General features: G+C 56.6%; 1 protein-coding gene across 2 annotated transcripts; it reads left to right on the top strand.

The window, feature by feature from the left end:
• The first annotated feature begins 5,034 nt into the window (after positions 1 to 5,034).
• On the top strand, positions 5,035 to 14,015 carry LOC102062996 (solute carrier family 2, facilitated glucose transporter member 5). Of its 2 annotated transcripts, none has more exons than XM_074545120.1 (12): positions 5,035 to 5,528; positions 6,429 to 6,527; positions 6,983 to 7,143; positions 7,227 to 7,351; positions 7,598 to 7,743; positions 7,824 to 7,956; positions 8,303 to 8,490; positions 8,613 to 8,723; positions 9,880 to 9,981; positions 10,505 to 10,580; positions 12,092 to 12,219; positions 12,430 to 14,015. In XM_074545120.1, exons 1-12 carry the CDS (start codon positions 5,388 to 5,390, stop codon positions 12,667 to 12,669), a joined length of 1,650 nt encoding a protein of 549 aa, XP_074401221.1. In that variant the 5' UTR covers positions 5,035 to 5,387; the 3' UTR covers positions 12,670 to 14,015. The 2 variants fall into 2 exon arrangements, with proteins under 2 accessions (XP_074401221.1, XP_074401220.1); XM_074545119.1 differs by having other exon boundaries at positions 6,914 to 7,143.

Raw genomic sequence — 14,015 nt, 5'->3', positions numbered from 1 at the left:
TCTCTCCTGTTTTCCTTTTGGGGGGAAAGATGCTGTCAAAATACCAATCCTGTATCTTCCTCAAACCCATGTGTGTGGGTCACACTTCTGCTACACATGTACTGTACACAACATCTGCAGTGTGAACACCTGGCAGTGCTGGGGATGGAAGGTGGACAGCTTTGCCCCAAGCCTGAGGTGGTTGCAGCTTCACTGAACACAGAGTCTGCACAGCCAGTCCCACCTCAGAGCTGCTGCTCATTGACAAATGCAGCATGAAAGACTGCCCTGGCAGTCAGAAAAAAAAACACTTATCCCTAAAACTACAGCATACTTTTTAATTAACACTCTCTCCATTCATAGTTAATGGCCTCTGGCTTGGGCAGATGAGTCTGCCCTGTGAGCCAGAGAGTGGATGTCACTGACAGAGAAGAGTTGGAGCCATCCTGCCCATTAAAAAAGTGGGGGGGAAAGCCTGCAAAGATTTTGGGTTTTTCTGGGTATTGTTGCAAGATCCTGGTAGGAGAAGCACAAATTTGTTTTATAAGCTAATCAGAATCCTGCTGTTCAATAATGAGTGAGTAATTGACATATCACAGCACCAGCACACAGCTCCATGGCTGGGGATGCTTCCACGCTCACCGCTCGCCCAGATCAGAAGGCAGGCACCCTCGCCCTCAGAATACCTTCCTCTTAAAAGTGCTCCTTGGATAGCAGCATTGGATCTTCCCGTTTGACTTAACAGCCCCTTTTAAAACAAAGGCCACCGCAGTTTTAAGATCCTGACTCCAGGGGTGGTCAGAAAACAAACAAACCCCTGCACTCCCGACATCTCTTTCCCTGCTGGCTCCATTCTTGGCAGCCAGCAGGGGACTGGAGATTGGGAAGGCTCCTGCTTTTCTCAAGTGCTGGGAGCAGGATTCTTGTCACTTCCAATCTCCATCTTTCTTTGTGACAAGGTTCCCAGCAGCCCCGTGCTTTATTTGGCAAGGCTTTGGTGTTCATATGTATGTGTGGGTGTGCACACATATATAATAAATATTTATATACATATTTTATAATATGTAATATATATATATATTTGCACCTCTTTAACCTTTTCTGTTTCCTCTCTGCTATTTCTTCCCATCCAATAATAGATTTGGAAAAGGAGCTGCAGTGACAGGCTACATCCATTGTTTTGGATTGGTCTGTTACACAGAATGCAGCTTGATTTCAACAATCTGTGAGTGCCAGCACACACAAATGAGACCTCCATACTCACAGTCCCAGTTGTCTGTGTGTACCCAAACAACACACATGCTGCCTGCTCCCATGAGAAACAGGTTCTCTTTGTGTGTGTTATCTCTAAATGTTCCTTAGATAGTCCTTCCCCTTCTTCTCCTTGATGTTTAAAGATGAGAATCAGGGTCTTTATTCCAGATTTCTAGGACTAGGACAGTGCTGTCCTGCAGGGCATGAGCTGGAAAACTTCTCCCAGGAAATCTGGACTGGAATCCAAAAACTCAAGTACTAAAGAGAGTCTTTGAGAAAGAAAAGCAATCCTAATTGTAAATTTCCACTGGAAAACAATGAACAGCTTATCTTAAATAGATTCAGTGGTTAATTACCCTTTCTGTTTAAAAATGTGTGCCTTATTTCCACTTCAAATGAAGAAGGAAAGTAATGTTTGCCATAGCTTCAAATTAACAGCGTTTGATCAGCCTACAGCTTTGAAATGAAATCTTCTCTTGTTTGCTGGTTTTTTATTGTTGTCTTATATACATGCTTTCAAGAGTATAGTAAGCTACTTTTTGGAAAGGGGGAATTGGCCAGCTTAGATTAGCTAGGATAGAAAGAATGTAATTCTTACAATAACTGTTTAGGATGAGTTTAGCAATTGGGGGTTTGAAGAGGATGATGAGCTCTCAGGAGAGGAGGCAGCGTGGCCAAGGAAACAAAAGGCCCTGAGCAGACAGACATGCTGTAATGCTGCCATATATTTTTGTGGGTGAGCTGTCTGTCTGTCCTGGGAGTAAGGGCTGTTCCTGGCTCCAGCAGTGTCCTGGCCCCTTTTGTTCCAAGACAGCGTGTGGCACAGCTTCCTGTGCAATGGCACACATCAGTGCCCAGGATGTAGAAAGGATTCAATGTTTTGAATCATAAGATGGGAATAAGGTGGGAATAATAAGGTGGAATAAGAATAATTTTTAAAAAAGGAAAACTAAGCTGCTGCATGCACTCTCCCATGCAGTGGGCTGCAGCCATTAGAGATCTCAGCCTGACCCCTTTGCCAGGTGATCCATGTCCAGCAGTGCATATCTGTGAGCACCAGCCACTTTGCTTTACCCTACAAGAGCTCAGACCATATTCATTATATCCTCAAGAGACATACTCTTTGTTTCACTTCCATGTTACCTTCCCATCCTGAGCTTTCTCTCCAAAATTACTTGCTGACATGCACCTGGCTGCAGGAGCTGCTAGAAATCTCCAAACCCAGAGAGGTTGCTGAGCTGTGAGGCTGGCTCATCAGTCTCACCACTGAAGAGGATAAGGAATATGACCAGGGACACCTGGGCTGGAAAGGTCTCATCTGTCCAGGTAAATAGCCTGCCTGCAGATGGAGAACAGTCAGATGGGCTCTCCAGTGCAGCAAGGCAGAGACAGGGGCTGAGCAGGGCTTTCACTGGGGACAGCACTGACTTCCTTGTGGAGGCCACTGTGGTTTGAAGAAACTCGAGCCCCTGGTTAACATCACACAGCTGATGTATCCAAACTCCCTGTGCCATGCCCCAAGAACCCTGCTGGCATTTACCAAGGTGGATCAAGGAAAGCTTCTCCTCCAAAGGGCAGGAAGGTGGGGAGGTGTCAGACCATCTCTGTTTCTGCAGTGTCACCACCCAAAGGGCAGCCCTGGCCAACTGCTCTGACCTTTGGAGTGGCACCAATGTCTGTGAGCAGCTCTGCCTGCCCAGCCTGTGCTGCCCAGCTCCCTCTCCTCCAGCACAGGGAAAGGGGTCAGTGCCTGCCAAGCAATGCATCTTTTTGCCTTTGCATGAGCTGGTTATTGCTTCCTTGTGGAATTTATCTAGTTTGGACTAGATGGTGCTGAGCAAACCCCAAGAACCAGCACTGGGACCACATCCTATCCAAGGGTTTTCTATCTCATCTTGAAAAAGGGGACAGACCTCCCCTTGGGGAGCTGTCAGCTCAGGGAAGCTCTCAGGTGTCCCAACTGCTTCTCCATCCTCCTGGCCTCAGCAAATGCCATCACTCTGCAGGATGTGTGCTGGGACCAGCTACACCTGCTGCTCTGCCTCTGCCAGTTCTCACGGGTTTCTTTGTGTGCCTCAGGCACTGTCAGATGCCTTGAGGAAAGGAGCTGTGTGAGCATCCCGTGACATGGAGCGCTGGGACAGGAGCTCTGCGAGTGATGATGGGTGGGGATCAGGGTGGTTTATGGGCTCACAGCCACTTTGCCAGCTACAGGGAATATTTTAGCCAGGGACACCTTGCATGGCGGCAGGGGAGGAATGCCTGTAAAATGTGAGACAAGCTCCCTTGCAGCTCAGAGCAGTGGCTGTTTCTCACCAGCCCTTGTCTATCATGTGCCACTATCACCAGGTCAGGTCACAGGAGTGTCTCCAATTAACCCAGCCCTCTGGTGAGCCTTAATTGGCACTCCAGGCTCTCCTCCTCCCCCTTCTTGCACTTCTTGAATTTCTCACCTCTACATCTGCTGCTAAGCCTTTGCTCCCAGCATCCCAGCCACTGCTGGGAACCAGTGACCATAACCCATATTTACTCCCTAAATCAAGGCAGCAGCCATCCCCTGGCATGGAGCTATCCTGAAGATGTCCCTGCTTGGTGCCCAGCATCAGGCTGTGTGGCAGGAGGAGGGGCTGTGGCTGCAGGGATGAGCAGGGGGCTTGGGGACAGGTATGGGCTTCAGTGCAGAGGAGCTGGGAAGTTCAGGAAGGCTTTTTGGTAGGTACTTGCTGGGAGAGTACCAGGGTGGGGGAGAGATGGCTGCTGCTGCTGCTTCCTCTTTCCAGAGACCACTGAACATATTTAACCCTCCACATGCTGCTCCCAGAGGTGAGCCATGTACCTGAAAGACCAGAGTTGGAGCAGGCTGCAGGACACAGCATGGCCTAGCTCATCATCCTGTCCCAGGCTTGCTGCTTTGCTTGGGGTACATGTTTAGGGCTGCCCTGCAGGTGCTTTGGGCATGGCTGGGACCCACAGGCTGCATCTTCTCTTGCTGAGTCATCTCACCATGGTTAGGTCCAATAAATGGATCTTCATCCTGCTGCTCTGGGAATGAACCAGGACCATCCCCAGGACAGAGACTCCTGCAGGTCTGTCCCACTGTGGCCCTGTCACCAAGGTCTCTGCAGCCACCCAGCAACACCTGCACAAAGGTAAGGGTGCTGCCCTGATCCAGATGTGAAGAAGCTGAGTCTGGGCAAGACACAGGAACTCCTGAGCAGGGGCCAGCCCTGGGAAAACTGAACACTGGCAGCTGGCAAGGGCTGGGGGAGAGGCCCGATGCTTTCAGGAAGAGCTGGAGGCTCATGGGCAGGGGGAGACCAGAGCTGGAACATCCTCCATGGCAGAATGTGGTGCCCAAACTCTCCCACAGCCCAGCTGGGGCTGGCACTGCAGGCCTGGGGGTGCCCATGGGGCTCTCCCAGCTCTGCTCTGCTCTCCTGGCCCTGCAGGACCGCCCTGAGTGGGGCCAGCCTGTCGGGACCTGTCCCTTTTAAGCCCTTGGAGCTGTTGCCAGCCGTGGCTTAGTGGGGTCCCCATCCTTTCAACTGGCTGTTCGGCAAATTAAGAGCTTGCTATTAGGCTGCTAATTAAAGGCACTTCATTAGCAGCAGGGGAGGCAGCTCCTGGCCGCAGCAAAATTGGATTCCTCTGAGCTGCCATGAGCCGATTCTCTCCTCTCTGGGGTTGGGGGCTGTGTCCCTCCGTGCCCGGGGAAGCAGCTGCCTCCAGCCATGGCCGGGGGCTGCAGCCGCTTCCCGAGCGCGGGGGATGGGGCACATCTACCCCGCGGGAAGAGGGGGTGATCGGGGTGTCGGGTGATGCGGGGCCGCCCCCGCGCCGCCAGTCTCGGGGATGGGGCAGTGCTGCTGCCCCACTTACGGTTCCCGGGTCTCTCCCGTTTAGAGGGGACATGCCAGAGCTCTCAGAGGTGGCAGAGCATCTCGAGCGTCACCTCAGTGGTTCCGCTGCCCCGGGTTGGGCCGTGACCCCTGCGCGGGCTGAGCAGTCCGGAGGCGCTGCCCCTGCCCCCGGCGAGGGGAGAGGCTCCCGGACTCCTCCTCCGGCCGCTCAGGCGCCTCCAATGAGCCCCGGGGGCTCCCGGGCTGCCCTGCCTTGCCTTCCCTTCCCTCACCTCCTCCTTCTTCCATCTAAAAATGGGAGAGACCGGCCGGGCCGCCGCACCGGGGCTGCCTTCCTCCCCCTCTCCTCCTCCTCGTCCCTCCCCGCGCTCCATCCGCAGCCTCTCGCCGCCGCTCGGGAAAGGGACCCCGCGGCCCGGCGGGGACATCACCGGGGTGAGCTCCCTGCGGGCCGGGAGGGCTGCCCGTCCCTGCTTCGGTCTGCCCCACGGAGCCCCTGTGCCCCGCTAGCCCCGGGCCTGACACCCCTCGGCCTGACATCGCCCTCCCTTTTCTCCCGGCTTGGGATTCCTGATGGGATTAGGGGGGATTTGCTGTGCGTGAGCCGGGAGCTGCTGGGTGCTACGAACCCGGCTACCGTGCGGGAGGCTGGGGCTGTGGGAGCGGGGCTGCTCCTGGGGACACAGGCTCGTCCCATGTCCGCGCCCTGCGGGGACATCCATCGCTCCGGACATTCACTGCAGCACCCCGGGCTGTCCCTGCAGCTGGGGCTGCTCTGAATGCTCTGAGCGCCCCGGTCCCGGTCTGGGCTGGGTCACAGCTGCAATGGGGCTGTTCCCCACAGCCCCCGGCTCTCCGCAGTGAGGAGCCCAGCAGGAGAGGGAGGCAAAGGCGCTGGAGGGGATGAGGGTTCAGGAGGTGGGTCCGGGTGGTGTTTTGGGGTGCGCTGGGACCTTCCACGGGAACATTTCAGTGGTGTTGGGCCACTCAGAGCAGCGCCACTTAGCTGCTCCACTGAGGTAGGGGGATCGGTGTCCCTCCTTTTTCCATCTGCTGCCCCTCCCAGCTGGGCAGGGGTGCCCAGGTTACCCAGACTGGGTCACCACCACGGTAGAAAACCTCACACCACAGCCACAAGACCAGCCAGGAGGAAGCTGGATCAGCTGGGCTGGGTGCTGGGCACTGGCATGAAGCAGTGCTCAACACAGGATTCCATTGCACTGGGGTCTTTGCTCTGGGCCAGGGTCATCCCTGTTGGAAAAGGGGCAGTCCATGACACCTTGGCTCCTGGCTCTGCTGGCCAGGACTGTGCTGACCCTTCCTCCTCTTTCCCAGCGTCTCACCTTCTCCCTGCTGTCTGTCACCCTTCTGGTATCCTTTGGCTCCTCCATGCTCTATGGCTACAACCTTGCTGTGGTGAACTCACCGGCAGAGGTAAGGGATGGGCAGCCTCTCTGGGAGCAGGGAAAACAGCCATGCATCCCTCCCTTGGAGGGGGGAGGGACAGCTGTCCAGCAGCCCCACGTCAAAACACTGGCACTTTCCTTGAGCAGTCACCCAGAGAGGAATGGCAGGGGAAGGACATCAGCATCCACGTTCATGTACTCCAAACTTGTTCCCCCGGGAAAGCAGGGCCTGGAAAGCTGGCCACAACCTCCCTGCTCCAGCTTGAGTGCTCTCTTTGGTATCCCTAAGCCATCCTTAGGCCTCTCAGGTGCTGAGACTTGCTGAGCAACGAGACGCACATCCCAGTCATCCCCAAACATGTTCTGCCCTGCATCTCCTTTAATGCTGTTAAACCCACAATATTGTCCCTGTAGGTCCTCTCTTCCCTTGCCTTACCCTTTCTGCCGGCACAGCTGGTGCCCGTGCGTGTCTCTGCCCTGCAGCACATAAAGGCTTTCTACAACGCCACGTGGTCCCAGCGCTACGGGCACGGGCTGGGCCCTGCCCCCCTGACCCTGCTCTATGCCCTCACTGTCTCCATCTTCGCCCTGGGCGGCCTGGGGGGCTCGCTGCTCGTGGGGCTGCTGGTGGAGCGCTACGGCAGGTAAGGGTGTCCCACCAGGGCCAGGGTGCTCCAGAGGTGGGGTGGGACTGCAGGAGCTCCCTGCTGCTGCTTGTGCCTGCCAGGAATGGGGCTCTGAGCCGCAGCGCTCTCCTCGTCCTCCTGGCCGGCGGCTTCATGGGCTTCAGCCGGGAGCTGGGATCCCCCGAGATGGTGATCATCGGCCGCTCCATCACGGGCATCCACTCAGGTGGGTGCTCCCTGGGCTGGGCACAGCCCCTTGCTCATGGCTCAGTCCCCTACAGCCATTTCTAGGGGGATGAAGAGGGCTTTGTATCCCCACAGGCTTTGTGGAGGGGTTCTCTGGTACAGCCAGGGCCACCTCCAACGCCACGGGGCCCCCACTGTGCATGATGCTGGACATGGGAGGAGATGGGCCTAGGGTTTGGCCTCTCCCTTCTGCCTCTGCCATCCCAGTCCCTCCTGTGCCCCCCAGGTATCTGTCTCAGTGTGGTCCCCCTCTACCTGGGAGAAATCGCTCCCAAGAACCTGCGGGGATTCCTGGGCCTCATGCCCAGCATCTTCATCTGCCTGGGGGTTTTCTCTGCCCAGGTCCTGGGCCTGCCAGAACTGCTGGGCAAGGTGAGCACAGTACCCCAGCCCACACATGCTGGACACTGCTCTGCTCTCTCCATGACACATCCCATTTCAACTCTTCCCAGGACAGGTTCTGGCCCCTTTTCCTGTCAGTGGTGGTTGTTCCTGCCTCCCTCCAGCTCCTGCTGCTGCACTGCTTCCCTGAGAGCCCTCGGTACCTGCTGATAGAAAGAAATGACATCTGTGGGGCCACCAAAGGTGAGGGGATATCCTTGGGCAGACTGGCTCTGAAAGGTGCAGGGTGCTTCACAAAGGTCCTCCAAGACCAAGGTGCTTCCTCATGACATTCTTGCATGCCCATACCTGACAGCCCAACACAATCCTGATGGTTCAGCCCTTGTGTCACATCTGGTTGTGCCACAGCATTCCCATGGTGCCCAGCACTGTGGTGTGAGGATTTCCCCATTTCCTATGGATGCTGGTCCCCGCAGGGAGGCTGCTGGGGAGGTTGGGCCAGGGTAGAATCAAGCCCTTACCTGGTGCCATACCTGTGAGCTTGTGCCCTCTGCTGGGGACACGTGTCCATGGCCCGCTCTGCCCACAGCCCTGCAGCGGTTCCTGGGGAGCCCCGAGGTCCAGGACGTGATCGAGGAGATGCAGGAGGAGCAGCGGTCGCTGTCCTGTGTGGAGATGGCGTCGGTGTGGCAGCTGCTGCGGGAGCGCTCGCTGCGCTGGCAGACGCTCTCGGTGGCGGTGCTGAACGCCGGCATGCAGCTCTCGGGCATCGACGCCGTAAGCCCCACGCGCTCCTGGCCCGGCACAGCTGTGCAGGCTCTGAGCTCACACCTGGCAGGGCACTGGGCATTTCCTTGAGTGCCCCATCCCCCTGTTCATGCTGTGTTCCCTCCTGGCAGATCTGGTTTTACACCAACACCATCTTCGAGAACGCCGGGATCCCCGTGTCCCAGATCCCCTACACCACCATGGGCACCGGCGCCATCGAGGTCGTTGCCGGGCTGATCGGGGTGAGTGGGGGACAGACAGACGGACGAAGCCCCTCTGTGCCAGAGCCCTCTTGGCAGCTCCCAGCACCACCAAACAGGGGGACAGAGTGGACCCCCAAATATCATCTGTGCCACAGCACAGCCCCTTTTGTGGGGGGCAAAGGATTTGGCATGGGAATGGGAAATGGGATGAGACAGGCTCCATCTAGGAGTCACATCTAGGAGTGATGAGATAATTTTAGGGTAGCAGGGAGGTTGGGTAGAGATGGCAGACAAAGAAAAGGTTGGAGATGATGGAGAGGACAAGAAGTTTGTTCTGGCTCTCGCTTTCATTGTCCCTCTGTTAGCAGAGCCACATGTCTCCCTTTCCCCCCGCCCCCAGCCAAGCACTGGCCTGGCCCCAGGCTAGCAGCCCCCCCAGCCCAGCCAGCCCTCATTTAGCCAGAGAGTTAGCACTGGGCCAGGCAGATTTATGGCCCTTGTCCCATCTGCAAGTGTCACCCAGGGCCAGCCCAAGCCACCCGGCACTAAATCCACTCCCTGACAATTACAGAGATGGATGGGGGTGGCTGCTCCCAGAAAACAGGGAATGAGTGGAGGGCTGCTCCCCTCTCCCACAGCCCAATCCAGAGCAGAGTGGGGTCCCCTGCCTCTCTGAAGGGTACTCCCTACTCCCCTCCCCTTTCTGTGGGGGTGTCCCAGCCCCCCAGAAGTCGCCTAGCATAGAGCCAGATTGCTTGGGAGCAGCCCCACAAATGGCCCCTGATGGACATGCTGAGATTGGTTATAAAATTACAGGCATTTGTTCTGCTGTCAATACCCTGCCTGCTCCCACTGCCGCTGTGCTGCCTGCCCACACCCTGCTGTGCCCACTGCCCCACAAACACCCCATTCCCCAGCTCCTCTCCTGCCACTGCTGCCAGTGTGGCTTGTGGGTCGCCCCAGCCCTGCACCCTAACCCCTGCTCTGTGGGACCCATCTCATGCCCCATGCATGCTCACCCCTGGCACTTTCCATGCCCCAGCCCCAACCCTGGAACTCTGAGCTGGGGTTGCCCCCAATCCCCAGATACCACCCGGAGCATCCTTCCACCTGCAGCTGGATCGGGGGTTCAGGGCTGCTCCCACCCACCCTGGAGCTGCCCAGCACCCTGTCAGTCTCTGCTCTCTCCTGGCAGTGCTTCACCATTGAGAGGGTGGGACGGCGGCCCCTCATCATCACCGGCTTCTGTGCCATGGGGGTCTGCTCAGCTGGCATCACCATCTCCCTGCTGCTGCAGGTAGGGCCTGGCCACTGCCCCCACTGGGCAGTATCTGGGGCTCAGTGGGGGAGGGATGGCTAGAATCCTGGGGGAAGGAGCGTGTGTGGAAATTGGAGGTGAGCTGGCCCTTCCAAGTCATGCTTTCCCTTCAAAGCTAAAGAGAAGGTAAGTTTAGCACCAAGAACAGCAAAAAAAAAAAGAAAATACAAATCCCTAGGAGAAAAATCCTGCTGCTTCTGGTAGCTTTTTTTCAGAAATGTTCCCAGGGAGGCAGATGTGAAATGCCAGGGCAGGTACAGGGTCCTTCTCCTGCTGTCTGCTTCCGAAGGATGCTCCCGTGGCTCTGAGCATTCTGCACCATCAGGAGCTGCTGAGCTTGGCTGAGGCTGACCCTCACCAGCCTTATCCCAAACCACCCATTGCTTGTCTGCATCTCACCAATGTGTCCTGTGTGGCCGCTGTCCCCAAGAGCCACTACCCCAGAGGGATGCTGGGTCAGGGCCAGCCCCAGCAGTGTCCCCAGCCCGGTGTCCCCTCGCAGGCTGCCCTGCCCTGGATGCGCTACGTCAGCGTGGCCTGCGTGGTCGGCATCATCGCTGGCTTCTGCATGGGACCAGGTGGGTCTGGGGCTGTGGGAATGGGGAGCACTGGGGTGGGAATGGGAGCTCCAGGAGAGCAGCAGGGTTTGCAGGCAGGTGACAGGAGCTGAGCCTTGGCCCTGTGTCCGTGGTCCAGCCCTGGTTTATGATGCTGTACCTCCAAGTGAAAGCCCACTGCAAACCCCTCCAGCCCCACACATCCCCAGGGCTCGCTCTACCCCTCCTGCTGGGCCACACTCCAGGAGGAAGCAGAGTGAAGCCCTGGCAGCCTTCCCCAGACCTCCGTGGAGGTGTCCCAGCTCCTATCACAGTGCAGCTGGTGAGAATCGTCCTGCCCCTAATGGAGTGCAGGCTCCAGCAGCCAGGAGTGAAACCTGGACTGGTTTACCCAGTTGATGTATTAGCAGAGCTCTTAACAGATCTATAATTCATCCTCAGCCCAGACTTTATTCACTGTAATTACATCTTTAATTAGGATTTTAATGGCTCATTGTTCACAAACAATGATGAATAGGAGTTTTAAAACAAAAAAAATATATATCTCTGTTCTGGGTGAGCTGTGAGTAAGAGTCCGTCAGGGGCCCCACTCCTCCCTCACTTCTTGCGCTTGGCTTTTGGTTCATCTTTTCCCTGCATTTATAAAGAGGTCCAGCCAGCCCTGTTTGAGGCACCTGTGACCCCAGGCATGTCACCATATCAAAAGCAATCCCCTGCCAGATTCCTGTGTGTCTTGGAAGGTACTCTGGGCCTTGGATCCTGCCCCCCAACACAGGGACAGTCCTGGGACCCAGGATTCTGGCTCAGTGACACTTGGCTGGAGAGGCTAAGTCCTTCTAGAAGAAATAGCCACACCCTGTGTCCAGTTTTCAGACCTCTTACAAGTTGTCTTGGAAAACCACTTCCATACATTCTGGGTTCTTTCACTCTGCATGGGAAAAGCGGGTTGGAAAATGGTATTTCTGTGTCCTGCAGCAGATTGTGATGCTCAGAAAAGTGGTTGCTTCTTTCCTCCCTGAATCAGCCACAGTGGCAACAGAAGCTGATTGATAGAATGAAGTTTTCTAAACTGTTTTGATCAAGGGAGTCTGGAAAGGGCATTATTGGAGGGTGCCAGGAAGATGTTTCTCTATGCCTGTGATCTCCATGAGATTTAATATATCAGCATTTAGAAACATTTTTGGAAAATGAGGATCCACGTGAAATGTTTCACCTTTATTTTGACTCAGTCTGAAACTTTCCAGTCATGCAACCAGGGGAACTGGCCTGAGCACCCTGCAATGTGCCAGTGTGGTATGCCAGGGGACATCACATCACCCCCCATATGACATATCCCAAGGGACACCAAGGGTAGGACACTGCTCCACCACTCCCTGTCTCCTCCAGCTCTCCCAGCACCACCAGTTTGAACCATGAGCCTTGCTGGGCTCCAGCCCCTTGGCCACAGGACTGAGGTGGGCAGAACCTGGTGGCTCCAAGGGTACCTGGGTCACCCTGTCCTCCATCCTTTGATGTGTCCCCTCCCTCTGCAGCTGGTGTCCCCTTCCTGATGACAGCTGAGCTTTTCACGCAGTCCCACCGCCCCGCTGCCTACATTGTGGGGGGCTCTCTCAACTGGCTCTGCAACTTCACCGTCGGCTTCATCTTCCCCTTCCTGCAGGTGCCTGTCCAGAGGGGCCCTGGGGGATGGAGGGAACGGACACAGCCCTGCTGCTCTCCCGGGATGGGGTGCCAGGGCAGGGATGCCTGTGCTCTTGGCTCAGCTCAGTGCTGGTCAGAGCCAGCCCAGGGCAGGGTGGCTCTGCCTCGTGCCATGCCCAGTTTGGGAGTGCCAGGCAGTGTCTCTGCCTCATCCTGCTCTTGTCCCCAGATGTCAGCCGGTGCCTTTTGCTACCTGGTTTTCTGTGGTGTGTGCCTGCTGGTGGCCTTGTACGTCTACCTTGTCATCCCTGAGACCAAGAACAAGACCTTCATGGAGATCAGCCACATCTTCGCCACACGCCGCTCCGTGCTGTCCGTGCCAGCCCAGCTCATCGGCATGATGAAGCTCGATGGCTACGGGACCTTGGAGAGCAGCTCCCTGGAGGGCTCAGGCTCCAGCCTGCCCTGATCTCAGTGGGCTGGGGGCATGGGGATGGGGATGGGGATGAGGCTCGGTGCTGGGGAAGGATGTGGGGGCCAATTTGTTCCAACCTGGTCATCTCTCAGTCTCCCAGGACGTCTCTCCATGGCACAGTCTGGGCCCAGGATGAGCCCCATTGATGCACCAAGGCTGCACTGACTGCTGGGCATGATCCCATGCTGGAAGAGATGCTCCCACAGAGACAAGGGGACCTCCTGAACCAGGGGGTTCTCTTTACTCCTGGGTGTGGGGCCTTGGCAAGGGCTCCTGGCATGAGCTGTTTAATAAAGAGCATTGCCACCAGAGCCATTGTTTGGCAAGTTTAGCCTGGAATGGCAGCAAGCAGGAGGGTGCTGGAATGGGCAGGTGCTTCTCCAGCATCAGGGAATGGGAAGAGAGGCTTAGCCTCCTCCCCCCTGTGACTGGCTGGAAAGGTCAAAGTCACCCCACATTTTCTAGGAAGGGTGGTCAGGATGGTTCCCAGGCTCTTGCATCTCACCCCAAGTCGGTCATGCAAAGCTGGAGGCTGTTGCAGAAGGGACATGGAGCAGCTCTGAGCTGGGGGTGACTGTCCAGCCACTGTGCCCCTCCAGAGGCTGCTGGGAGCCCTTGGTGCCCAGCCTTGTGTGCTGGCCCCACAGAGTGCTCCCATGGGAACTCTGCACATTCCCAAGGGATCCAGGATAAACCTCATCCCCTTACTGCACCCTGTGAATTGCTGTGGCTCCAAGGTGCTCTCTAAGCACAACCTCTCCCATGTCTCTGCCTTGAATCCTGGGGGCTGTGTTTGGAGGGAGAGGCTGTCCTGTGTCCCAGGACCCCCCCAGCAGCTCCCACAAATACCCTGGTAAACCATGGGGTTCCTAGACCTGCCAGGAGCTGTCACTTGCAGGAAAACTACAACATTTTGTTCTGGTGAGAGGTAAGCCCAGGTGAGGGGAAAGGGGGCTGTGTGGCTAAAACACTCTCATGCCAGCACAAACATCATTTTGTTGCAAATAATTTAGCCCTTTTTTTTCCAGTTTCCCTCTCTGTGATGGGTCCACAGCTTGGTGTTTGGTGTTTGTGGTCACTTAGTGAGGAGCCCACCCTTCCTGCACCCCTTGGCAAGGCCTCAGGGCGCTGCTGGCTGTGTGTGGGTGCTGGGCCCGTGGGGACAGGGCCATACAGGCTCCCCAGAGCCTGCTCCCATCCCTGCCATCCCGAGCCAGCAGCCTGGGGCTCTGGAGCATGCTGGGCTGTGCCCAGGCCAGCAGTGAGAGCAGGGTCAGGCTCTGCAGCCCCGGCGCTCCCCGCTCGCCTCCCCCGCGCCGGCAGCAGAACAGAGCGGTAAA

The sequence above is a fragment of the Zonotrichia albicollis genome, chromosome 7 (assembly GCF_047830755.1).
Source record: "Zonotrichia albicollis isolate bZonAlb1 chromosome 7, bZonAlb1.hap1, whole genome shotgun sequence".
In the NCBI taxonomy this organism is placed as follows: Eukaryota; Metazoa; Chordata; class Aves; order Passeriformes; family Passerellidae; genus Zonotrichia; species Zonotrichia albicollis.
Note: the sequence above shows the minus strand (reverse complement) of the source record. Positions and strands in the feature narration are given on the sequence as shown.